Genomic DNA, 27,433 nt, shown 5'->3' on the forward strand with positions numbered 1-27,433 from the left:
CTCAAGTGCTGTGTCTAATGCTGGGCTTACCAGTACCAAGAAGATATTGACATACTGGAGCAAGTTTGCTGAAGGACTGCAATGATGATTAAGGGACTGGAGTGTGTAACCTACATGGAAAGGTTGAGAGAGTTGGGACAGTTCAGCCTCGAGGAGAAAGCTCAGCTCAGGTGGGGACCCCTTATCAATGTCAAGAAATATTGATGTGCAGGACGAAAGACGACTGAACCAGATTGTTCTCAGGCTATCTAGCAACAGGATGAGGGGTAGGGTTCAACTGAAAGACTATTGAAAATACAAGAAAATGAAACAAAAACAGTAAAGGTGATCAAGCCCCAGAACAGGCTTTTCAGAGAGGTTGTAGAGCCTCCATCTCTGCAGATATCCAAAATCAGCAGCCCCGAGCCCCTGCTCTAGTTCACCCAGAGGGGCTGGATACATGATCTCCAGAGATCCCTTCTGATCTCAACCATCAGTGATTCTCATGAGTTCAGAGCTCTTCATTTGATGTCAATCAGTTTCTGCTCTTCAGATCACATCCATCTTGCAGATATTTCAGAGTTTCTTGCCACAGCACCCTTTCTCTGCTCAGTATTTTTAGCTCATTGTTTTGTATTTTGCCAGCTGAGAAACTGCAGTTTGTAATTTTACCTTCAGGTTCATATTTCTTCTTAAAAGTGAATACAATGTCCTGTTTATAATAATAAAATCACTAGTTGGCAGGATGACATCAAATGGAAAAAGAGAAAGCAACTGGAAAATTTAGAGCAAGCAATTTTGAGTGCCAAGTTTCACATTTGTAATAGTCCAGCAGAGGTCAACAGGCTCACTTATTACTAGGCAAATGGTAAAGAAATAGATATCTTCAAGTTCTTCCATGTTAGACTATATAAACCATCTCTACTTGAACAGGCTCTAGTGCTTTCCAAAAGAGTGATGTTATACATTTTCCACTGTAACACCAACAATGGGAGACATGCAAAAGGCAGAACTGCTTTGCAAAGAACGGCCTTTTTTCTCTCTCCAATATTTAAGTTTTTGTTTCCCACTATGATCGGACTTTCCTGGCTTTAGTTTCTTGTCCCAGTTAAGAAGTAAAGGAAACAAAAAGATATGAATGAAATTAGAAACATTTGGAACAGATCATAGAAATAAATAGCTTTTGGGCTTCTTAGATTCTTGGCTACACCTTTTCAAGTGGCCTCCCCCCGTGCCCTGTCTGCTGCATCCACCTCTGAGATTTGCATTTCCTCCTTTGCCCTGATCCTTTTCTATGCACGGACTGTTTTGCCCCACACCACTGAAACACCGAGTAGAAAGCAAAAGCAAACGAGAAAATGACAATTACACATTGAAATACTAGAAAAGATGGGAGAATGGTTGAAACTTTGCGTCCACCAAAATCTGTCCCTACCAGGCTAATCCTCCAATGTTTCTCTAACAGCAGAAGAAACTGAACACTTCTCAAACTTCTAATGAAAAAAATATCAATTCCAATCCACCTGAATAATAAAAAAAGAGAACTCTGGTCCTGTTCGTATTAACATATTTAACGTCTCTGGAAGGGAAGTTTCTCCAACCACGCTACTCTGATATTTTATGAAACTTGATACCCTCTGTAAAATACAATTGCAATATGTAATGCCAATACCTAAAATTTGCCTAGTGCTTTTCATTAGAAGTTTTCAGTGCTCTTTACAAACAATTAAGCTTGGAGCACTCATTAAATACTTGCCTCATTTCACAGTTAGATAAAATCATACAGGTAAAAAGAAGTTGTCCATGATGAAACTGCATGAGTGGCAGAGAAGAGAGTTAAATCAGCTAAAAGATTTCAAAGCCATCCACAAGGTTTGGATCTTCTCAGCCTTAAGTAATATAAAAATATTATGCAAAGCCTTCTTTGTGAGCCATTGCTGGAGAAATGAGAAGAAAAACCTCCTGGAAGCAATTCTGCACAGGCTATGTAGGTGAGATCACAGTTGCTATCCAAACAAACTATGCATGGCAAGAAGACGCTTTCTGTAAAACTGAAAGATTTGCAGGAAGATAAGGAACACATTTACAAGATGGCATGGACAAAGTATCCACCCTTCATCTCACTCACCCTCAGCAGATGGGTTTGCCCAGGTCAGGTACATAGTCATAACTAAAAGTCTCGTGTTATCTTCGTGTTTAGACTACAGACTAGTTAGTCAGCAGTGTGCTAGTTGACATTAAAAGGATTAGTAAATTAAGCTCAAATAATTGTCTTAAAAACCTTGACTGTTAAATGTTTATATTTGAGAGGATCAAAAGGAAATCTTCTTTGTAGTGTGCACTATGGTCAGGAAGGGGCAGAGAGGGATTTAAATGGCTTAACTGCAAAACTGTTATCACCTTGATAAGTCCCAGTGCAATAATTCAGTAATAAAAGCAAGAAATCCACTTGGAATTTGTTTCCAAAAACGATTGTCTGACTGGAGACAAGTCAAGCTCTTTATTTGCTTGAAAGAACTTGGTCAGAAGAAACAGTGAATGCTACTGAAATGTAGTCAAGAATATAAAAATAATCACTTTCCAGTGACTTCTCAACTGCAGCTTTCAGCATTTTTTTTTTTTTTTAGCTAGTTGAAGCCTACAGGCTGGATCTGGTACCTGAGCGCTACCACAGGTCAAACAGGAGTGCAGTCCTCCCCTGAATTGTCCCATTGTACGGCAACTGAGATGCAGTAAAGCTGAAGCAGTAAGAAGGTCACAGGCCGCAGTGCAGGATTAAGTCCAAAGTAACATATGGAGTTGGAGCACAGACACAAATGGGTGCAGTTTACGGTCTTATCCCTCTCCAATTGCTAGCTTTCATACCAATAACAGACAAAGAGAGAGAGAAGCTTCTACTACTGCGGGCGGCATCTTGAGGAATCAAACTTGTGGGGCTGCTTCACCTCAGTGGTAAGCAAGAAAGCAACACCACCCTGAGCTGCTGAATCTGTTACCCATGACACAATGAGACCTGCCAAGCGAGACAGGATGCTCCTGCACAACAAATGTGGGAGTGGAACACATCCTATCATCTTAATAATACATGTATTGTTTTGCTTTCATGCAGCTTCCTTCCTTTACTGCAAACCAAGGTCTCAAACTGCTCTTCTTTTGCCTTCATATCTTTCCTAGTGAAGGTCTGCCTATTACATTTAGGCAGACCAACAATGTCAGAGCGTCTATCACCTAGCAGACTGCAGAGTTCCCAAAAGCTGGTGGATGGGAGCACCACAAAGTTGCAGGCATGGGTAATGTGAGGTAGGTGGACAGCATGAGGTTGCCAGGATGCAGGGAGAGAATGCATTCACCAGCTGCTAACCTGACCAAGAGCCGCCACAAACTCCCCATGACATCGGTTCTTCAAAGCAGAAGAATGCTGAGACTAGACAGGAAAACATAGGACAGTCTCTACCTGTGCTTAAGTTTCAAAGTAACAATGTCCAAGATAATTTGATCTGCCAAGCATTCAGAAAATCTCTGCAATAAAACTACCCTTAGAATACGTAATACATTCCAGACAAAAACATAAAGCTTTCAGATTAGGTGCCAAACACCAAATTTTCAGTTTTCAATAGCTCTTTTGAGAAAAAGCCTACTTTGCCTCACAAACACTTCTTCAAATAACTTGTCTTTTGGGTTTGTAGGTACTTTCAAAAGCAGTTTCTTTCCACATTAGCAGAGGTAACGTGTAATACGCTACCTGTAATAACGTCAGAGCCTTTTCAAAGTGTGATGAAATCAAAACAAAACAAAACAGAGAGCAACACTGCACCAACCCGAGGAGGAGTGACAGGGCAAGCTTTTTGTCATTACCTTAAATCTCTCCTTTTGGCCATCTCTCCTGGGGAGATAACCCAGGGCAGGTTTTGGGGAAGACACTCCAGGGCTTCAGGGGAAAAGTCAGAGAAATCCACTCCGTACTCTGTCAGGATTCCTTCCGTTTCCGGCTCGATCTCCCCCGCCTGACCAAGACTTTTAGCCAACTGCCTGCAAAAAGGAAGAGAGAAAGGGTTGCTTTTTTTTAAGTGCATAATCACAAACTGTCGCACTGTTACTGTCCCAACAGAGAGACTGCGGAGCCCTCAAACACACTGCTTCATCCATTCACTCTGAGTTCTGGAAGAGGACTCAGCAGGAATTCAGACCACACCATGATATATGTCTGCTGGAGATGCAAAACTACCAGACAGAACCCTGGGCTATTTCATGCATCTCATTGTAAGGAGACGTTTTATATTACTATGTTCTTGGAGAGGTATGAGTGTTAAATTTTTGGAAAAAAAAATACACTCAACAGGGATAAGAGAAGTGCATCCCTCCTCACAGGCAGCTCTAGCTTAACAAAGGCTTCTTCCCTTGAGGTCCTCCTTCCTCCCCTTGTCACTTTACAAGGTGATTCAGCCCCACAACCTGAAATGGAAAGCAAGATCCCACCTGATCCCGGGCAGCTCTGCAGAAGACAGCTGAGCTGCTGGGGAGCTCCGCACAGCATTCTCCATCCCAGAGATACGCCTCCCTGCCTGGGCAAACTGCTGCCCTATGAAGGCAGAGGTGCGAAGAGCCCTTGCTGCCTTTCTTCCAAGGGCCTGCATGACCAGATGTGCCCACACACTGCCATTCCATTCATTGTCCAGGCTCTCTTCAGAACCTGCGTGCTCCTATTAGTTTGTTCCTCGTCTCCTGGCGACACAGAGACCTCTGAACCACGATCTAGAAGCAAATCATAGACAGGGGAACTTGTCCCACAGGCTAACAGCCTTTGCTGTGGTAATCTGCACATGTGTGGATGAGGCGGCTGCTCCATTATGCTTAGAGCAAGTTTCCATCTGTCCTACTGCAAACCCCACTGCACATTTGAGAGCTCTAGTGTCAAACGAGCACTCGGTTCTGGATGCAGAGCACCAAGTGGGACTCCAAAGGGTTGGGGAATTGCTCTCTCCCTGTCTGCCTGCAAACATTACAGGAGAACTGAAATCCCACAGTGGCTCTCCTCCCCTTTCTCATCCCTAGAATGCTCTACAGTACACAGAGGTAATTATTTATATATATATATAAAATTATTTTTTAAATATACCGCCATTAGGGTGAATGGAACGTTGCAGGCAATAGAGATAACGCTGCTGGTCCAAGAAAATTACAACTGAAATTAAGGCAAATCCATCAAAATATGACACAAAAGAGAGGGGTAATAACACAGCGCAAATACAGCCACTCTAATAAGTGTTTTTCCACTGCATAAAATACACAATCACAGTATTGATCCTTCTGCTTTAATTCTAATGAGTGAGAACAGGCATTAATGGATTTCCAAAATCGGGGCCAAAGCAGCGTACTTGTCATTTGGACTAGCAAGATGCTCTCAGTGCTTCAAATGTGCCATAAACCCACAGAACAAACCCCATCCGTGCAGTGTAAGCAAGCCCATCTTCTTTATGGGAGCAGAGCTCTCTCTTCACAACGGGAAGGGCTGCGTAATAAACCTGTCACATTGTGTAATATGCTGAAAAGGATTGTGCGCTTTGTGGCGTGGTAAATTGTAGAGTTCACATTGCCTAGCTTTAAAATAAAAATGAAAACAAGGATAAAAGATATTTCCCTCCATTGTTTCAATTTTATGTGCAAACTCTACGGCAGAAATACGTGCGCATTTGGCATTGAGGCTTAATTCTCCACTTCTGCAGCTTGGTCCCAGTCTGATCTTTATTTTAATGTAAATAAACGAGGCATCAGTTTTATCTCCTTTTCTCTCAGCAGTAACAATAAACCAGAGAAATCACCACTTCATTTCCAGTGTCTAATGCGTAGCTGGGAGAGACTTAGCAAGGATGGGTCCATGGGTCTGTGGGCTCCCAGGAAGCTATGCCTGAACCTCAAACCTTGCACCCAACTCCACAAGGCACAGGAAGAAGTACCTCGACCCAGACAACTTCCCCGACCAGATGGATAGAAATAAAGTTTTGTTTAAAAAGCTGAAAAAGGACACGCTGCCCTACCAAAAAGAAATGGCAAGAGCTTAAGTCTTGGGTGCCCCTTTCCTTGGAAGGGCAGCAAGGAGGAGGGTGGCTGGAGGACCACACTACAAGTCATGGAAAGCACCTTTTAATGCCAGAGTGCTTTCCAGCTCAGTTTTGAAATCCATGTTTTCTTGATCCGTTTACTGAAATTAGATTAGGAACCATAAGGGGTTTACCCAAAGGTCTGATATAGGACTAATATTTTTTAATAGTAATTAACATTTGATTTACAGCGTTCCAGGGAACATTTCCCAAGTACCTTGAAACAAAAAGTGTACAACTGGCTTTAATTGGGGCCATGCTACAGTCACACAGACATGATGACTTGCATCAGAGCAAAATCTGACAGGACAGCATGTGATCAAAGGTAACGCATATCGGATCACCGATGGCCCCGGAGTAACAGCCAGGCTCACTCATGGGGCTCTGCAGCCACCGAGGGTAGCAAGAATAGTTCAAGAGGCTTACAAACAACAACAGGCACAGGGCCCAGCAGCGGTCACGGTGTCCGTGGCACCCCAGGCTTGCATGTTTTTTTTTCCTCCAAATGTTCGAAGGTGAAAAATGACACAGACGTAAATATTTCTTTGCCTGTGACGTTGATGGGAGAGTATTAGAACACCCCGGGGGGCTGCTTTAATATCCTCGTGCTGACGTTGCGCCCAGGTAGTACGCAGCCAGGAAAAGCCCTGATGGCAATGTGCTGCAGGTGGGGGTGTGGGGAGGCTGCAGTGAAGGGTTTTTCTCTGAGCCAGCCATGGCTGCAGGCTCACTGAGCTGCTCCGAGCTGCTGACTCACCACAGCTTCATCTCCCACAGCTGTGTGCCTGAGGCAGTCACACTCCCGCTGCCATCTGCCCCTTCACGGGGATGTTGATCAAATCTATTCAGCCAGCCGTTTCTACTAACGTACATTGGAACCCTCTCCGTTCCCCAGACTCAGCCAAAACTGGCCAACGTGGTCAAAAGTTACATGATAAGAACTCTCCAAAAAGACCATGCATAATTGCACACAGGCTTGTTTCTTTTAGAAAGCCAGGCAAACTCCCATATGGAAGAGAGCAACTTCCATGGGGACTTCATAATCTTTCTCAGTCTCTCCCTAGAGCAGACATGCCTAACGCCATTCCATACAGATTCTGCAGCAGCAGAATCACAGAATGGTTCGAGCTGGAAAGGTCCTAGCAAGACCATGCAGTTCCAAGCCCATGCCATGGGCAGGGACACCTCCCACCATATCAGGTTGACCAAAAACTCATCCAACCTGGCCTTGAGCTCCTCCAGGGATGGAGCATCCACAGCTTCTCTGGGCAGCTTGTGCCAGTACCTCATCATCCTCTGAGTAAAGAATTTATTCCGTATATCTAATTTATATCTACCTGTTTTCATTTTAAAACCACTACCCCTTATCCTGTCACAGTCTTTCTGGTAGGCCCCCCTTTGGGTACAGGAAGGTCGCAGAGAGGTCCCCCCAGAGCCTTCTCTTCTCCAGGCTGAACCACCCCAGCTCTCTCAGCCTCTCTTCACAGGAGGGGTGCTCCAGCCTCCTGAACACCCAACCCATCAGTAACTATGCACCACTTTGAAAAGCCACACAGTGATTGAAAATTTTCTATTCTTTTTTAATAGTTTTATCCATCACCATACTGTGATGGCAAAAAGCAAAGACTCCACCTTAACTATCTCCAAAAGCATGGAGGTGTCCTGAGTAATGCTCCAAAGAGCCTTGCACTTCAGCAGTGATAAGAGGTCTCCAGGAAACAACTGTACATGGCAGTACTTGTAATATTTATCTGAAATGGGAATATTTTGTAGCTGATTTGCTTTATCTGCATCCTGAATCAGGTACAGCAAAATGGCATTTCACTGCCACAGTAAAAATCACACCACATGCAGAAAGGAGTATGGCAGCACACACACACAGCATCACCAGGGGGACATGGGTCCTTCTTGCTCCTTCCAGCAGTCAGGGTGACACAAGGTGGCCTTCAGAGGGGACCGTGTCTCAGTGGTGACCACCAGGTGGCAATCACGACACAGAAACGCACCCCCTCCCCAAGGGGACCTCCAGGGGCTGCCAGGTTTCCAGCTGTGCAGGTGGCCAGTGCCACCACCAAGCCCTTAGCTGGGACATCCCACTGCTCCAGCCACGCGTGGTCACCACAAAGATCAGAACATACTGAGAACTTGAAACACAGCACTGAGCCTCCCAAGGGAAAAAGGAAAGCTGAGGAAGGTGCACGACCAGCCTGCAGGGGTTCAACTGCAGGACAAAAAGTACCTGAGAACACCTAAGATATCACCCAGGAGAAATTACCGCCAACTTCACAGGGAGTTTTCCTTGTACTTCCCGTGGACTTTAGAAGATTTAGAAGATCTACAGGCTCTTCTGTCCAGACATTTTCAGAATAATGGCAGTACTGCCAAAGGCACATCATGAAGTTTATGGACAGAAGTAAGGGGTGCACTGCCTCAGCAGGGACTATCCTTAGAGCTATGAGTGACTCTTCTTCGCAGTTCCCCTAGTGCAGGCAGTGGGGGAAAGAAGCATCTGAGGCCAAGCAGCATGACAGTGCCACAAGGGATGACAAGAGCATCAAGGAAAACTCACCTGACTGCCAACCTAGGACCAGCTGTAACACTAATGACCCCAAACTGGCTGTGCTTGTGTTGAAGATACAGACCCAGAAGGATGTGGTGACAAGTACCAGTCAACAAAACCAAGGCTGGATATTCAGCTTCCTTATCTAGTCACCAGGCCAAGAAAGTTCAGAAAACCAAGCATGCAATGAGTTGCCAGTCACCTGCTCATCTCTTTCAGGTGTGGGCACAGCTAGCAAGACAGCCAGCTTATCGACAGGCACCAAAAGAAACAGGAACTTTTGGGGCCTTCAAGAGGTTTCCTTGAATTGCACTGTCTAAGCAAACATGTATTTATAGCTCAAAACAAAACGGGTCACAAGGTTTTATGCTCCCATCTCCACAAGGCACTTACTGAAGAGCAACCGAGTCGCAGAGGAAACGATTATGTATGAAGACAATCATGGAAGTTTTCTTTCCTGACAACACCCTTTACATCTTGGAAACTACCAAAATATCCAGATGAGAATATGCAATGCCGTCAGAAGCACAAATTAAAGAAAAACGCATTAGCCCCCTCCCAAGAAAGACATCAGCCCATCCGCCTAACTTCCCCTATTTCTGCTGGAAAGAGGGATTGTTTGTGACACGATGCCAAGCAGCACAAGCACCCTCCAGTCTTTTCTCTGTTGGAGTCAAAGACAAAAAAAAAAAAAACCTCTGCCAACAAGCAACTTAGTCATAGTGAAGTTCACAGCACAGCCAGGCCCTAGTTAAGTGGGGCTCAAAGGGAGGCCACTTCAGTTCATACACAGCAGTTCAGCTATAAAATTTGGAGTGACCTAACTGCTCATGTGGTTCTCAAGAAGTACATCCTAAACTTGCTGTTACAAAGCAGCCACAACTGATAATGAACTTTGGAAAAAAGAAAAAGCCCGCAGGGTAAGAGGGACTTCAGTTTAGTTGCTTTTAGTTTCAGGGCTGATAGGTCTGTGCCAACACATTTTAAAATAAAAGTTTTGATGCAAGCTTTCAGTTTTACAAGGAGTTTGAACTGAGAACTTTAAAAACATTGTCCTGACACTCCATCAGAACAGGTTGCAAGAGGAAGAGAAAGTGGCTTTATGCCCAACTCCCACTACTGTATATATTCCAGAATACATCCAGATCCCAATCACCTTTAAAATTTGGCCACAGCATTTCCATGGGTCAGAGCTACCTACTCTGGATTACCAACTAAATCGGGACCACTCAGTTTTTCCCAAGATGACTGGACAGATTTATCAATGTTAACCACTACTTATTGAGGCCCACTCAACAGGAAACAGCGTGGCTGCTCCAGGTGGGTGCTTAGTGCTGCAGCAGTTCCCAAGAAAGAGTGAAAATGCTAAGGACTACAAGGTCTTCACAAATGAGAGGTAAGATGAACTTGCAATCTGGATCCAGCTCAGCACAGGCCATTTGAGTAACACTGGCTTAAATCTTCACCTTCACAGTAATGCCTCTGATTTGAACTCTGGACAGCAATGGCCTTACAGTGCCTCTTAGAAAGCACAGAGTGTAACACCGTCCTCATCTGCTTCAGGTGTGAATGAATCTTTGTGTGATTTCTAGCATCCTTCCTTGAAGCAATGCAAATTTAAATACCACAGCATTTGTGACTTCTTTCTGCTTAAAAGAAAACCAAAGATGAGCGTCACAGCTACTGATCTTCCTTCTCTGCCAGAAGTGAATTTGCTTACACAATTTGCACTTCTCTTACACAGAGGAAGAGAAGGTTGAAAGGTGTCCAGCACCCTGCAGTGCTTGTGCTGACCGGGATAAGGACCTACATGTGTTCTCTCTAGATTCCAAGTTCTCTGAGCAAGGACAGTACACTTACTAATGCTGTGATATGCCAGCAAGTCGAAACAAGCACCAAAAGAAATTAATATTGTACTGCCATGAGACATAACTAGCAATGAGCTATCATCAGCCTCATCTGAACTTCTCCACTGGCTACAGGAGGTAAGCAAGACAAGTATCTTGTTAACAGATTCATGTCTCTATTGCATACATCAAACTAAGCAAATCTCATTTATCTCTGCTTTCAATGGCAGCCACATACCCTGTTGCGAAGTTGCTGTCTTCTTTCCAGTCCACTATGCGACAGATGAAGAGCATATTTGAATAGTCCTCAGGTCTGGCCACGAAGTCTGAGGGGCAATCAGCCAAAGACACGTAGGCCCTGGGCACTCTGTGGTCCACAGGTGAGAACATGGCACACTTCTTGAAGAGTTCACTGTTCTTGTCTGCCAGAAGCTTGATGAAGCCTGTAGCTGCTCGAGAATGCTTCTTTTCCAAAATATAGACCACCTGGAAGAGGCAAGGTTTTCTACAGTTAATACCTTCCAATAAACATATTTTCCGCAGCAGAATAGGGGTATACAGAGGCTCGGCAGAATACCTCAAAATCACAGGGCCTATATCCTATACTTCCCTATGTGCATGTGCACGTGTTTGTTCTTTAACTGAACACCATTTACAGTGCATTTTCCTTGCCATCTTGCTGATGGCTATAGAAGAGCTATGAGCCTTCCAAGTGCTAGCTCTCTACAGTGATTTTCTTGATTACAGAACAAAACCAGACACGAAGCAGATGCTTCCAAATGCAGGGAATTAGCCACAACATACAAGCAACTCCTGTAAGATCTTTCATTTGTATCCTCGGCCTGTGATTTCAACATTCAGTGCAGAACGGGCCAGTTCAAAAACGGTGCCTCTGGCAGATCCAATGCTAACCACAGGAAAGGATGTGCTGTGGGGAATTTGGCAGTTCTCTCCTCTCTGTGCTTTCTGAAGTTAGGGGTTATTTTACCTCTACACAAGACAGCTTTGAAAAGAATAATAAATTACAATATCATTAAATAATTGTTCCAGAGAGGTGTTCATCCAGGCTATATTTTTGTAGACCATAATAAATCACTGGATAACAGAAATACTATAGCTGATTTCCTAAACTTATACAGATGAGTCCTTCCAGAAGCTTTCAGAAGCTGCACCTCTGTGCGATTCTGAACGCTGGAATTGCCACGCTGGAGGAGACCAGTGGGCAGCCCAGCCCAGAACGGGGACCAGAATGAGAGGCTGCACGGGAAAGAACAAGATGTGGAAAAGACCTGACCCAGCCTGTCCCACTGGTCTCTTGACATTTGAAGGTTGGCTCAAATCTTGAACCAACAGCACTAACAGCCTTTCCAAAGTCTTTAAGTATTAATTCTGACAACTCTGGATATTCTGACACTCATGTTAGAATCCAATTTTTTTTTTCTGAATCTTCTTAAATAATTTTGCCTAACAAAGAAAGGGAATTTAAACTAGCATAATTGGAAAAAATAACAAGACACTAGAGTTTTATCAGATCAGACAATTACTCTCTTTGAAATAGGGAATGTTTATTCAAAGATCAACAAATGGAGGCTAGAGGGAGGCCACTGCTGCCACTCTCCATGGAGTTACCTTAGCTGTCCTTTGAAGAAACTTATCTGGGAGGAGCCTGGGATCGTTCACCTTGGGTACCTCCTCTTGCTTTGCTCTGTGCACATCACCAATCCCAACAGCCTTCACTGCAACAAATGAGAAACACAAGTTACTGTAGGACGCTTCCATCATGAATTTATGTTGGCCTTTTGCTGTAAATTACAATATGAGGTGCATGTATTAGGCTTATCTGAAAGGAGAGAGCTCTCAAGTGCTTGCATAGCCAAATATTAAGCAACTTTATTTCTCCAGACTACAAAAGAAAGCAGGTATATGCTCACTTACCATGGAGATCTGCCGATAAACAACAAAAGTCAAAACAAATCCAAACTTTACAAGTACAAATTTATCAGCCATAATAAACAAAATGGTGGAAAACACACTCTATTCTTTAAATACTAAGAAATACATTAATTTCCTGGCACCACTTAGTTGGAGTCATTAACATTATATAAACAGTCCTTTAAGTACATACATTCATTTAATATTTAATTTCCTTAACAAATGTTATGCAAGGTTATAAAACACATGTTTATCTTAGACATTGAAACCACATCTACTAAGCTGACCCTCTTCGGCTGCAGACCAGGATTATTAAAAAGCCTTATGAAAGTAATTGCTGTGTATGACAAACAGCCACGCTCCTTCCCCTTGAAACTCCTTCACCAGATGCCAAGAGTATTTAAATCAACTGACAGCTAAATTCCAGTTCACGATTTTCACAATGAAAGGATCTGTTACAGGCAGCCAGCACGCGAATGCTTTTTGTATTTACAAACAGCCAATGCAATCCTGGCCACCGAGACGGCTTGGACCAGCCCCCTGCAAGCCAAATGGCTGCTGAAGGCCTGTGGCTACTGGTCTGACAGTGGCTTTGGGATGTGTTTTTTCCTGGAGAAGAGGAGGCTCGGAGGAGACCTTACTGCTCCCTACAACTCCCTTAAAAAAGGCTGTGGCAAGGTGGGGGTTGGCCTCTTCTCCCAGATAACAGCAATAGGACAAGAGGGAACGGCCTCAAGTTGTGCCAGGGGATGTTCAGGTTGGATATTTGGGAAAACGCTTCTCAGAAAGAGTGGTGGTGCACTGGCACAGGCTGCCCAGGGAGTGGTGGAGTCACCGTCCCTGGAGGTGTTCAAGAATCACGAGGACGCGGCACTGAGGGACACGGTTAGCGGGCAATATTGGTGGTATTTGGACTAGATGATCCTAGAGGTTTTTTTCCAACCTTAATGATTCCACGATTCTCTCTCACTTCTGCTGGAATCAACTTGGGTTTAACACAACAAGGGTTACTAAGGGATAAATCCCCAAGGGGCTTCATGGTTATAAACAACTTGGAAAAAAAAACCTGTTTGGATCATTACAGACAGCTTAAAAAGTGGAGATATTCAAGTTACACACCTCACTGCTCACCTCCTCTAAGATCACTGTCAGCTAGAAGCTGGACTGGGAAATTGGTTGGTAAATAATAAAAGCAAGGAGCCGTTCTATTTTCTTACAAATTTTCAAGCCATTCAGTTAATAGTAAAGGGTTTACGGTGTGCCAACCATAAAGACAGCTAGGACAAAGAACGGGACAATCCGAGACAAGGAAACACTGGCAGGCGCAGAGGGCAATGGAGCTTGGTAGCCTTCCAAGGGCCAGCTGTGCAGGCACACCTGACACAAGTCAGCATTTTGCTGGAGTGAATTCTGCCACTGCACAGCACACCCTGGATGGAAGAGGAACCAGAGCTAAACGTGTCTGGAAAAAGCAAGATTCGCACTCACAGCTTTCCCAGCATAGCAGAATGACAGCACTGACCTGAGGCACATCAGACAAGAATGAGAAAAGCACCATGCTCGAGGAAAACGTCCCTATTAACGCTGACTTCTTTCCACTTTTCCTTCCAATTCCAATTTCTCCAAGAAGTTGCTCGCATTTTTTCACAGAAGCAGGAAGAAAAGGAGCCAGCAGCAGCGTCCTTGGAAGGTATCACATGCACACATAGAAAAGCACAGAACCACCAGGAGGGGCTGTCACTTGGAGCCTGGTAAATGGGTCACCAGCATGTCCTTCACTTGGGACAAAGAACAGGCAGGACTGCTCTGGTGCAGGGCACCGGAATGCATCTGAAGTCTCATTTTGACACATGGCAGAGCCTGCCTCTTTCCTTCACAGCCAAAATCAACCCGGAGCCCTTGGCTGGCTGGAGAACACCTCCTTCCTCAGGGGTCTCTCCAGTTTCAGTATCCCTCCCAAAAAATCCTGGAGTTAGTAGAAACTCCATCAGAAAGAGGGTCAGATCTACAACATCAACAGAAAGAAAGAAGAAAGTAAATGCCAGACATCTACTTATTCCTCCCACCTTTCTCTAGTATCTAAAAGTATCTAACATTCACTGATGGACAGCACGCCTGAAACCAAGGACAGGAAAATAGGCATGCAAGAAACTCTGTGCTCTTGAGGCCAAAAGTTGTGGAGTTTTCAATAGCTTGTAGCTGCTTCTTTTGAAGTTAACATTCTGCTGATAGCAGGACTGTATCTAATGCTCAGAGGTCTACATCAGCAGAGCACCAGCAGTACAGGTTCCTTACAACAAACCCCTCTGCTCGAGAAGAACCACCCATATCCAAAGTTCATCCAGCTCAGTAGGGAAATTACTGCACGTGGACCTCAACCTCGACTGAAGCATCAAGACAGTGAGAAGTCTGTCACCTGAGTCCCCTAAACACAGTCTGACAGTATTGCACATCTGCCTTCATAGAATGATAAAATCACTGAGGTTGAAAAGATCTCTAGGATCACCTAGTCCAACCATCCACCTACCACCAGTACTGCCCACTGACCACGTCCCTCAGTGCCACATCTCTAACGCCTCCAGGGACGGTGACTCCACCACTCCCTGGGCAGCCTGTGCCACTGCCTCACCACTCTTTCAGAGAAGCGCTTTTTCCGAATATCCACCCTGAACCTCTCCTGGCACAACTTGAGGCCATTCCCTCTTGTCCTTCTATTCACTGAAGCTGGAATTTGATGGGTGGAGAGCAGAGGAACCAGGGCCCCTGCAGAGGCTGGTGGTTTAGAAGATCTGAACTGGGAGACAGGAACATCTCACACAACAAGGCAGAGCCATGGAGGCGATTCTAAAGGAGAGTTAACTTGTGAGAGGAGCAGAATTTTGAGCAGTGGAGGTGGGAAGAAACTCCTTGCATTATGCCAAACTAAAAATGAATTATTCTGACCCTTTTACTGTAGTGGTTATCCAATGACCATTCAATATTTCCACCCTGGGCAAAGACATGTTTTCTGAGAAAGATTTACTATGTTAGCTTGGGCAATACTTCATAAGCTTATCTTACAGTGAAAACACACTTCAGCAACTAGGATCCAGTGAAACTGCATTATAATCTCAGTGTTTTCCTTTTAGCGATTATCTGACAAACCAAAACTGTAATAGTCTTACTTTAAAAAAAAAAATACTAGGCACTAGATACAAAAAGCAACTCAAATTAGTTATGTTATTACCAAAAAAATAGATCCAGGACGTTGTGGAATTTCCCTCCCTCTGTCACAGATCAGTAGAGGCAGCTTCAGTACAGTCAGATCTGCCTGACAGCATTCCTAGGTCAAACTTTTCCTTTTCTTCTTCTTCTTTTTTTTTTCTTTTTTTTTAAAGCTCCCCCAAATTTCCTTCTACAATTAAATTACCAGGCATTAAGAGGTGGCCAAAGTGGACCAAAAGTCATCAGACTAGAATTCTGATTACTTGTGACAGATCCAAAGTTATTTTCACTAGGTTTGCATTGGTCACTGTGGAAATTTGCAATTCTGTCCAAAAAGAATACAATTAAAGATGCAATATCCACTTGCAAATGAAAATATATCACAGTTTCAGATCTCAAAAACAACTCACTGGAAAAAAAAAAGTCTTCTCTCTCTGGATGGAAAGAAAGAAGGTTTTAAAAAATATAGTTTAACATTTGCTACTTCAGCTAGAAGAATCATCTACTTGAGAAGTTAGCTGGCTTGCATGGCCATACCTACAAAACTCATCAGAAGACATTAGGGGCATGTAGCTTTTAAAAAATGAAAATGTTACTCTTCAGTTTAGTGCTCCAGCGGTAGAACATCTGTAAACTTTTCAAGAGCAAAGCTTATTACTTACTAACTGAGTAACGAAATTCAGGTTTTGTGTTGTCTGTTTCGATTAAGCAGTTTTTGGCATACTATGTTTTAGTAACAAAAAACGTGGAAACTGATGTTAAAAAAAACAACTGATTATAAATATTGTCTCAAGGGTTGTGTGTTACACCACACTGAAACGACGTGTTTTTGGAAGCTCTGCCTACACTAACACAAGGGACATACGGAAAGGAAAACTCCCTTAAACCAAAATCGAGCACCTTCAAATGCATGCACGCATGCTGGATCACAGCTATTGTGATTTGATCTTAATTTCAGGGATAATGAGAAGGAAACACATTCCTGCTAATGGTGGTACAAGGTTCTTCACATTCTATCACTGGTATTCATTTGCACAGAACAGCTTTTTACTCCAGAATGCAAAACCAGTAGTACTAACCAATGGTTCACATCCATACTTGGTCTTACCCATCACCAAGTAAACCAAAATGTAATTTTCTGAGGGTCAAAGTAAAAGGAATCTGGTTTCTAATAAACATCTGCTCCTGGTCAAATGATTTCAGCTTCTAGGAACTTGCTTTGGTACCTAGAGAGGTAGACAACGCAATTTGACCCGAAACCCAATTACTACTTGGGCAGTGAAAAGGCTAATTCACTTGTCACCGGATGCTATCCAGAACTAGAACTTACATTAAGCAGGCTACAAGTCTTGCTTGGGAAAAAGCCGCACAAGAAGCAATATTTTGCAAGTATTTACATCTGCACACATAGAGCTTTCCACCTGTGATGGAGAGAAGACACATTTGGCTGTGACAACACTGCTAAGACAACAGCTTTTGAATTCAGCAAGTGCAGCTTGTCCAAATTCAGCCTAACTGCTCCTGTGTGCAACGCAGGAAGGCTCTGCACGTATAGAAGAAAAACAGCTTTGAAACACGCAGCGCTCCTAAGCTGCCCCATCACAGAGTAGTGTGACTACAGAACATGAGTAACCTCCCAGAGATTTTGGTTTTGAACACTCTAAGCAGACTCATCCTACCACAGCGTTCATGTCTGAACACCTGAATTCACACGTCTGCATGTCCAATATAATGCTGACCTGGAGACTCAGACGATGAGCAAGGAGATTTATGAAGATGCACAAATGGGAGGAGACCCTCAGAGGGGGAAAGGAAGGGCATAATAACAGATGTGTACAGCAAAAAGATGACCATCTGCAATAACACAGAGCAAAGGCAATGTGAAGAGTTAAGTGGAGCCAGCTTCCTTATGCATGCAGCTCAGCCAAGCTTAGCCACCTACTTGTATTTAGCCACCTCCACAAGAAAGGACAGGGGAGATGGCAGAACGATGAGACAGAAGCGTCACTGCTCCTCAGAACCCTCCAAGCCTGATCAACAAAGACTCAGCATCCTTTTGGAAAGATGCCATCTCACCCAAGAGATCGAACTGTGTCTGTCTCAGTAGCCGCACAACATTACTGTGATCACAGCACTGGTATTCAGACCTCTGACCCTCTTCCATCCTTGAGAAGCTGCCAGTCAACAGGGGGGCTGGAAGATCTATTGCAACAGAATTAAATCTCAAAAACTCAGGCAGCACTACAGTCTATATAAATACAGTTTTATTACACTAACAACAAGTAGAATTAAAATGTTACAAAAACATTTCCATTAACTATTTTGCCTACTTAATGTTCTTCCTTCCTGTACGTGCATTTGTTCCTAAAGTGTGTGAGTCCAATTTTACAATTGCATGGAAAATACGTTAGCTGAATGAATCCTAATCTGATTCATCCTGGAAATCTCGCTGCTAACAATGACCATACTCTAATATGTTTATCTTCACACCCACCATTCAGTTGCAGTTCCATGCCCTCTCCTTTTTCTTGACCTAAACTCCTAAATCAAAGGAGAAACACAGGTGAATTCAGGAACATATGGTAATATGCTGAACTTAATCTAATTCCCATTAACTAACTGCCAAAGTAATTTTTTTTTTCTTTGTTTAAGAAGTCATTTGGGGGTCAAGATAACTTACTGGGAAAGAACAGCATAAGAAGCTTCCACAACATTATCTTCCACTGCAGGCGTCAGCTGTGCAACAGAAGAATGACGGAGGCTTAGCCAGCCTGTAGCATTCAATCAATGCTATCTTAAAGCCCAATTTGTCCAACACCAGTTGAACGCTTTTCTTAAGTTGTTGTACTGTTTACTGTTCAAGAAATCTATGCTCTCATTTACAAAAAGTTATAGCAACAACCAGAAGAGCTAGATCCTGAGACCTGCAAATGTGAACTTATGATAAACGAATACAGAGCTGACTCGAGCAGCTGAAATGGCTCCAGCTCCACTGCTGGTTTTCCAGGCTTCAAGCAGAGTGAAACCGATCTGATTTTTGACAGTTCCACCTCAAGGATTTCTATTAAAAGCCGTGTAACTGAGAAGATTTCCTGGTGAGCTTTCACTCTGCTGCGGCCTAGAAATGTTCAGAGCTATGCAGTGGAGACGATCCATCTCCAGAAAGCTGCAGGCTAGGAAAGAACCATGAAGACTCCTTAACAGTACTCAGAACAAACAGGAGCCTCTGAAGAAGAGAGAGAACATTTATTCCTTCCAGCAACCAGTGAGGTTGGTGGGCTCCAAATTTGTCACGGATTTAATAACAGCTAAACGAAAAGAATGGGATCTGAGCAGAGCAGAGGGATGAGCACGCTGTCCAGATTCTTATCACCATCATCCCTTCTCTACCAGGGGACTTGGCCGAGCAGAGAAATGGGAGTAGTGCTCTAAACTCTGCCTATGCCAATATGAGACTGCTGACTGCAGAAGGGCTCCAGGTGGGCACAGAAGGCAGTGAAGCACCTACTCACAGGAAAGAAAAAAAGAGAAAGCACACGAAAGCAGAAGACTCAGGAAAGCTCTTGAGAGGTCACAGAAGCACAAAACAGGGACAAACTTAAGATTATAGATACATTTTTCCTCTTTGCTAGAAGGATCCAAAAGCCTTTCCGAGCGCTGACCCTAGAGCAGCATCTCAAAGAAAAAAATGCTTTACTGCATGGCCGTAATGTGGAAGTACCAAATGTCAGCACTCCTATTGAATCAAGCAACCCCAAGGTATTCAATAACATCCTCTGGTCAGCAGCATGGACACCAAGCAATTTTAGGCTGTAATTTCTGACCTTACCAAGCTTATTAGAGACTGAGATAGCCATATCTGATTTGAAAAGAGACTGACCAGAGTCCACCTGGCCAATGCTGAGCAGGCAGGGAGACAGGACTAAGCTGTATAGCAGCTCTAGCCCAAATTCCGCTGACTCTACCTATTAACCATCAGCTATTCGATTGAATTTTCCATCCCACAATTGGCTGAGTTGGTTGTCAGTTTACTCAGCCCGTAAGCAAGCTATTTCTATTCAAACTTCATTACGTCAAGGCAGTGAGCAAACCTCTCACACATTCAGACTCTGATTTGCAGCAGTGTAGGTGTAAGGGGAAATCCTGAACAAACACAGCTATCTGATTGCCGCCAGGGCAGACCGTCCACCGACCTGATTACCCCCATGAGCCACCCTGTGGGAAGCAGGATATTCTGCGTATCTGGTAAAGTAAGATCTCTCATGAGAAGAGCTGAAAAAAAAAAAAAAGCTGAGCAAACTAGTTTGACAAAGATAGCTCTTGGCATAGTGACACAGTTTTTACGAACTTTTATTTGAATATCCTTTCACAAAGAAAGGCTGAAGCATTTTATGAGCACAGCTGCCATTCTCACAGGTAGTTGCTGCTGCTCAATCGCGACTTTCTCTTCATCAGAGCAAAACAATACCGATATTCAACAAGAGGCAGCTCACATTTGTATGAAACTCAGGTGACACACAAGCCTCTGTATGGATACGCCATCGTAAAGTACTCCGTACAGAACATCTTGCCCTTTTCCTAGGCTGGGAGGATGCAGAAAACTTTCTTTTTATTACATATTGACATGTAGTATAAGGAAAATCCTTTTACAGCAGTGATAAGTCATAGAAGTAACATATTCCAGCTCAGTAATAGTGATACAAGTTACATTACCTCCGTTCCAGTAGCGAATGCGAATGACGATTAAGGAAAAGAATTACAGATCTGGCAAAGGTTGTACCCACTGGTGGATGACTTCTTTGCATAGCAGTGACACAGAGTAACCCTGACAACTCAGGGTAAAACTCAGAGGATTTACCAAGCACTATGGAGAATTAATCTTTGCTCTGTACGCAATACTGCTCAGACTAGTGCCAGGATACTATGCCTTGGTCTTTGCCTGCATTTCAGGAGGGCATAGGAAATCCAGGGAGGGCTCAAAGCCACCAGCGAGTGAGCTGAGAGGCTTTCTTCAGATTGGGCACTCACAGTGCTAATTTGTACAGTCCTCACAAGGAAAGAACAGAAAGTTTGTTCAGCGTGTAGAAATATTTGTGCCCTGGAAATACAGCTGAAAGTGCAGGAGGAAAGGAGAAAAGGGATTTCCAACTTTACTAAAATAGACCTTCATCCAGTGACCAGCACTTAACATTAAGAAGATCTAACTCTGGAACAAGATCATGTTGCTCTTTGTGTGGAACAGCCTGCCGGAGAGGAAAAGGGCTCATCACTTCCCAAACCAGAGACCTTTCTGAAGATAATCTTTAACCCAACTGCTCAGCAATAAGAGTTCAGCAAAGCAGAGCAAACTAGTTTGATCAAGACAGCTTCTGGCATAGTGACATCAGCGACGAACTTTTATGTAAAGATCCTTGAGCAGAGCAAATACTGAGCTCTTTTACAAGTATGAAACTTTCAGAAATTACATGGGCTGAAAATTAGGCTCTATATAATTGTCTCTTTCATTCTGCAGACTTCTCTCTTGTTTATCCCATCCCTTCTTGGCTCCTTTTTAAGCCCCACAGAAGCATAGGAATCCCAACGTGCACCTTCAGGAAATTCGGCCTGCTCAGATCTGGGCCATAATCAGTGTGCATAAAGTTTTGTGCTTCAGAGCTTCTGACTGCAAGGTCCAACCCGAAATTCTTTGCACCGGTGCATATCTGGAGATGAAGGGGGGACTATGCTCTGAAGAACAAAACTGCGAGGAGGGATGGGAAACAGGCCAGAGCAGAAGGGACATCGCCTCAGCCCACACTCCCAGCATGACCCAGAGCGCTCTTATTCGAATGACTCCTCTACTTTTATTCTTCATGGTTCATTCTGATTATCAGCAGCAGAACAAATAAGCCAACAAAGACATGGCGTAATTCTACTCCCTCAGAAAGGACAGAAGTCATCTTGCAACTGAGACACAGCAATCTACAGACCTTGCTCATGTGCACAGAGAGTTGAGCACTGCCCAGTACTGTCTAGAGCAACTTTGGCTTTGTTGTTTTCCCCTAGACCTTTTTACCCCCACCCAGAGTGAGTACAATTTGCTTTTTATTGTACTAGGGTAGCTATGGACACCTCCATTTGCTGCAGACCCACCGAGCGCTGGTGCCCTATTCCACTGGAAGGCCCTAGCAAGTGCAGCAGACTTCTAAATTCTAAATTTTGCCTTGAAAAAGTGCACATTGGGTCCTTTTAAAAAAGCATGTTGAGCCACACCTGCCTGTCCTGTGGGCAGAATTTGGCAGGATCTCTTCTTTTTTCAGGACAATTATCACTGATGCTAGAATAACTATAGCTGTTTTCCAGGCAAGACTTAAAACGTGGATAAGTGATGATATGAGAAATTGCATGGAGGACAGGAAACAAGCCAAAGTAATCATTAGCTGCTCAAAAACACCTTCAGAAAAGCAGCATCGTAAACTTTATGTGTATGAAAAAAGGAGGGCATTAAAAAGCAGAGGAAGAAACTGGAGACAAATCCATATGGGGTTGTATAGCCAAAGAAACTGAAGCAGCTATTAAGAGAGTTGATAGCAAAATAAACTCAGCAGAAATCTAACCAGCACAATCACACCAGCCACAGGGCCAGAGGATGAACAAGGAAAGGCCTTGAGAGCAAAAGAAGAAAACTGCAGTGGAGAAATAGGTTGCGTTTCCACCATGCAGACAACACGATGATCTAACATTTGTCCTACAAATATTCTCCAAAGATAGAACTGAATGGCAAAATTCCCTCAGATTTTTAAGAGACGACCCGAGAGCCTCCAACAGCGGTCACTCCTGAGCACCTTGAGAATTATGGTACACCAAGAAGAGTACCTCCCACTGTGCCTTTACGCCAAAGGCTACTCACACAGGTGAAATAAGATATTGGCTCAAGTCTACGCTTATTTTAGATGCTAGTCCCAAACTAGACTGTGTTTCTGTCTTTTAACTTGCCATTGCTATTAAAAGCAAAACCAGAGATCCAACAGACACGTGACTCAGAATTACATCAGGAAAGTGAGAATTGCCAAGTCAAAGCGGCAGCTTGACAGCATGCAGCTCTAACACGGGGTCCAAGATTTCAAAAAGATGGGGTTAATTGCTAGCTACACGAAACAGCTGTGGACAATACAAGTAACTCCCAACACAAAGCTTACACTGGAAAGTAATGGAACAAGACGGAAGTTGGTTCACATACTTTGGCAGTAACTGAAAGCCAGAGGAAGTACCAGAAGGAAATAGCATCATGAACTGGTGGGGTGGCAACTCCAGTCATGAGCTGAAACCAACGTTTTGTCATAAAAGCTACAACACTCCTACACAAATGCTATTTCCATTTCTATTAACAGATGGGTGTGAAAAATGGAAATCTACCAACAGCACAAGCAGAGGTCTGCGCATCTCCAAAAGCAGGAAAATATCTCAGGAAAATGCGAAGTATTAAATAGAATAGCTTTACAACAACCACCAAGATTTGTCAGAGACCAACAACTACTTATAAGCTAAGTTTCTGTGCCAATTGTCAGAATCCTTTCGACACACAGCTCTTCAGAAGAGGAAATCTTCAGAGATTTAGTACCAGAAAGTGCATGCAAAGAACAGCATGGAATAGTCTGGGACAGGGGAGCCTATTTTATTTTGCCCTAAGCAACACTTGATGGTTTGGATGGAATTCAGATTCGGAATAAAATAGGTTTGCCTTCAAAACAGATCACATAATTGGCTTTAGGTTTTAGTGCAATTTTCTTTTTAAATGGACCAAATCTTTAAGTTGCTCATAACTCAACTGTTTGAAAACAGCAACAAACCTCGCTGCCCCTAAGGAAATATATTCTTATCCCCAGACTGACATACATAGATTGGCCAGCCAAGCTGCGATGAAAACTGCTACAGCAGCATCTTGAATAAAATAGCAACCAGCAGTCCCCAGACAGCCCTGAGAATTGCAAATCTAAAGGTGTGACTTCTGTTTCACAGATTTACTTTACATCAATCACAACTACATAAAACCCAGTCCTTAATATCCATTCAGCACTACGAAGGCGGTTTAGCAGAAAGGGATAGAAGCGATAAGGCATTAAGATTTTATGCCTGTACTTTATATCTTGCAGCAAAGCAAGGCAACAAAGTAATACTTCAACAGTTTGCTCAAATCAAGGTTTAAATCAGCACTCTGATCTACTCACCCTTTTCACCAGTATCCAGGGAAAGTTTCTTGATGTCATGAGCCAACGTATCCTGCAAGTGGTCTTGTCCATGCTCTGCATCATTATCATCAAACTGAGCTTCGATAATGACATCCGGACTTTTAGCGTCGCCTTTTGCCGCCTCTCGAGGAACGCAAGTCCCCAGCATATCCTCGGGGACATCTGATTCATGCGTGGCTTCTGTTTCTTTGTCACTACCATCTGGCTTTATTACCTGGAGGAGCAGGGGATTAAAAACAAGAGGCGAGCTAAATCACTGGGCTGAAGAAAGAAAACATTATCTTTCTGTTTTCATGTGCATCCCCAAGGATCTGACAATGAATTGTGGGTGGCTGGTGGCACACTGCAATTGCCATGTAATTAGCCACAGATATTGCACAATCAAAAGAAGTACCTCGCTAAGATCAAGATGGGAACAGCATGGCTTTTGCAGTACCTCAACTGTGACAATAATGTATCCAAAACGCATTTAGAGCATAACCATCCAGCTCCTGCCAAGCCTCTAATCAGCTCCCAGAAGTTGGGAGTGAGCACAGCGATGGAGGAGGATGCGGTACAGCTGCGGGAGCCGCTCAGCCATTGTCCACAGACACACTGCCCACCCCAGAGAGCTCCCCAGCGCACAATGTGGAACAGACTGAAAAAGAACAGAGGAGAACACTGTGCCCTCTGACCTGAGGAGGAACTGGACTGTGGCAGCTCAGTAAGGCACCAACATTTACTGTAGGCTGCTGTCTTTTTGTTAAAGGCACACCATTATTGCCGCTGCTTACACAGACCTCCTAAATAAATTAGCAAGGGGTGCAAATTCAGAGCATTTAACCATTAACCTGATAGTTCAGACAAGTAGCTCTGGCCACTGCTACAGATTTGTCCCCACTTCAGTGCAGCAGTGGCACATAGGGAGGAGAAACAATATAGGTAATCATGTCAAACAAAACCATGCAGAATCCCTATCCAGGTAAAGCAGACAACAGATCTGGATGGCACCCCTCTTTGTGCGCTGCAGGAACTGCTCTGTCTCAAGTTACATTGATGAAAACAGTTCACACCTTGGACAAGTTTGCTTTTCCTAGCATCCTCCATGCAACCAACAGCGAGCTGCAACCAACCCAACCCACGGAACCAACCCAAGCAGTCCTGGAACCCAGATTCAAAGCATTGTTTAAGTTTCCCTCAAGCTGCAGTACGTCAGTGCAAGATTCAGATCAGGCTGGGATAAGGAATAACCTGCTGGAGACTGCAGGCACCAAAAGCTGGGGGACTCCATCCCAAAGCCCTCCTGGCACTGCTGCTGCTGGTGATCGCTGGGCAGGACGCGTGCTGGAGGTGCTCCTCCTCCATCCCCAGTCCCCATCAGAAATGGGAGCAAAGGGACCTCTAAGAATACAGGAAAAAAGCTTTCCTGCAACATATTTTATATGATGTGCAGTCATCAGCAATAAAGCATAAGCAGCCTCAAGAGGTCCTAGCTGAAGACAACCATTCCAAATGAGGAAAAGTACAATCCAGAAAGCTCCACATTTTTTTATTTAGTAACTAAAAAGCAAATAAATCAAATCAGATCTATGCAAGCAAGACTGTCAGAACTTTAAATATATAAAGCTACATCCATGCTTCCAAGCAGTACCCGCTTCTTTGTAATCTTTCCACAATATGTAACAGAAAATCAATTTTAAAATGGGGTTGGATTCAAGTCTTAAAAAAAAAATGACATTACCCTGAACTCTCGTTACCTCTTGTGACTCTGCTTTCCATCTTTATTTTCTTTTTTTTTTTTTTAATATGTATATAATTTGTTACCATAGCAGATTCTGAATCAAACATTAAATTGTGAAGGAAAAAAAAAAAAGGGGGAAAGGTTTGGCAGAAGGTGGGAAAATTGCCGATTATTAAAGCTGGCTACATTCGGTACATAAAATACTGACACACAATGGTCTGGGCAAGAACAGTCTATTAGATTAGAGAGCTGACAAGGCTCCACACGCGAGTGATGCTGCCAGTGTGCCGCTCCAAAAAGAAAACTAGTGTCAACAGTAATGCTTGGACCCTGCTATGGTCAGATGTGGATGTACTCAGCTTTTAAGTTTCAATTGCACCAGATGTGTGCAAGTGTGCAACTGCAGCAGGAGTTCATTTTCTTCCACCCCTTCAGGCTTTGCCTGGATTTTTTTTTCTGTCCAAGTCGTTCCTTGGGAGCGTGGGATGTGTTTTGGGTGCTAAATCACAAATCTTTCTATATCTAATGCAGTTAACAACATCAAATAGATCTGAACGCTAGGAAGCACTCCTCTAAAGATGCAGCACTGACAAGCTTATGCTTCAAGAGTTTATGTTGTATTAAAGAAGGTAGCAGATACTCATTTCCTTTTAAATGCCGTACACTAAAATTACCATGCTTCCCCCAAGCTAGGATACACGCCGCTGCCACCGGCTCACATGATGCTCCAGCTGCGACTACCTAAGCCCCCAGTCACACATTTCCTTACAGATTTGCAAATGGATTTTTGAGTAAAGTTTTCCAGAGTCTGCAAAATCGCGACCTCCGTGCGGAGCAGAACAGCATAACGTTTAGATGCTGTCAAGCATGGGTGATAGGATTTGTTATCTTTGTAAGGCCAAGACAGATCACTTCGGCTGACATAACGGAGCAGGGAATTTCACAAAAATTCTTACATCACATCAGAAATCTGGGGAAGCTGTACATCACAAGGCTGGAAAGCTGCATTACATTTCACAAAATTTGGAGCTCAATGGATACAATTATTCCAGTTAAGATCAAAGGAGGTGCTGGCCAACATGAGCTCATCACTCAGTGTCCAAAACACTGCAGCAGCATATTTGACCAGCACAGATTGACCTTTTCTTGCATGCAGCATCTTGGAAGACAGACGCTTTCGTTATTCTGCTCTCCTATTTCTTACCGTACTATTGAAGCTCATACATGAAATGATGCATACAGACAGAATATATCAGAACTTAATCAGAAATGTCAAACAAATCAAACGCACAGTTGTGTATGTCTGTCACACTGCCATATGTGCACTACAGTGCTCAGTACTTTGCAGGGACCCACAAAGAAGGGATTCCCTTCTAGTGTATGACCCTACTATCGCACAGACATCCCAGGATGCATAGTTAAAGCCTACCAAAGAATCTTAACTTTCTGACCTGGGAAGTCAAACATCAACCTCACTGTTGTATTATTTTCATATGCTCCTTAATCAAGAAAATACCTTTTAAGAAGCACTTTCACAAAATTCGATTGCTTATTTCAATGTTTGATCCTTAAGATAGTGGCTGAATAAGTTTTCTTCCAACTTTAAACAAACAACCATTGCTGAATAAGCATCAAGTTTCTGCCCCATAGTGATTGGTTTGTAAAGTCACAGATGACTGAACACGAGATCTTTGAATGAAAATCCCATCTCAACCATAAATGTAATAAAAAACAGCTAGTGGGCAAGTGCATCCTGGCATGAATATGCACAATTTGGACAGCAGAGTGATTATCTCGCTGTATCCAGGCCAGTCTTGAAGAAGCCATCAAATGAATGATTGTCCTTACTTGGGAGGAATTTGTTC

General features: G+C 43.5%; 1 protein-coding gene across 3 annotated transcripts in view; it reads right to left on the reverse strand.

Moving 5' to 3' along the window:
• Positions 1–27,433, reverse strand: part of DIS3L2 (DIS3 like 3'-5' exoribonuclease 2) — a 166,938-nt gene that overhangs the window by 87,597 nt on the left and 51,908 nt on the right. For all 3 annotated transcript variants that reach the window (XM_021393584.1, XM_021393586.1, XM_021393585.1), the window contains 4 exons: positions 23,828–24,062; positions 12,114–12,220; positions 10,723–10,970; positions 3,835–4,008 (listed from right to left, as the gene is read on the reverse strand). In XM_021393584.1, the coding sequence (XP_021249259.1) occupies positions 3,835–4,008; positions 10,723–10,970; positions 12,114–12,220; positions 23,828–24,062 (764 nt within the window). The remainder of the gene's footprint in view (positions 1–3,834; positions 4,009–10,722; positions 10,971–12,113; positions 12,221–23,827; positions 24,063–27,433) is intronic.

The sequence above is a fragment of the Numida meleagris genome, chromosome 4, assembly GCF_002078875.1.
Source record: "Numida meleagris isolate 19003 breed g44 Domestic line chromosome 4, NumMel1.0, whole genome shotgun sequence".
Taxonomy (NCBI): domain Eukaryota; kingdom Metazoa; phylum Chordata; class Aves; order Galliformes; family Numididae; genus Numida; species Numida meleagris.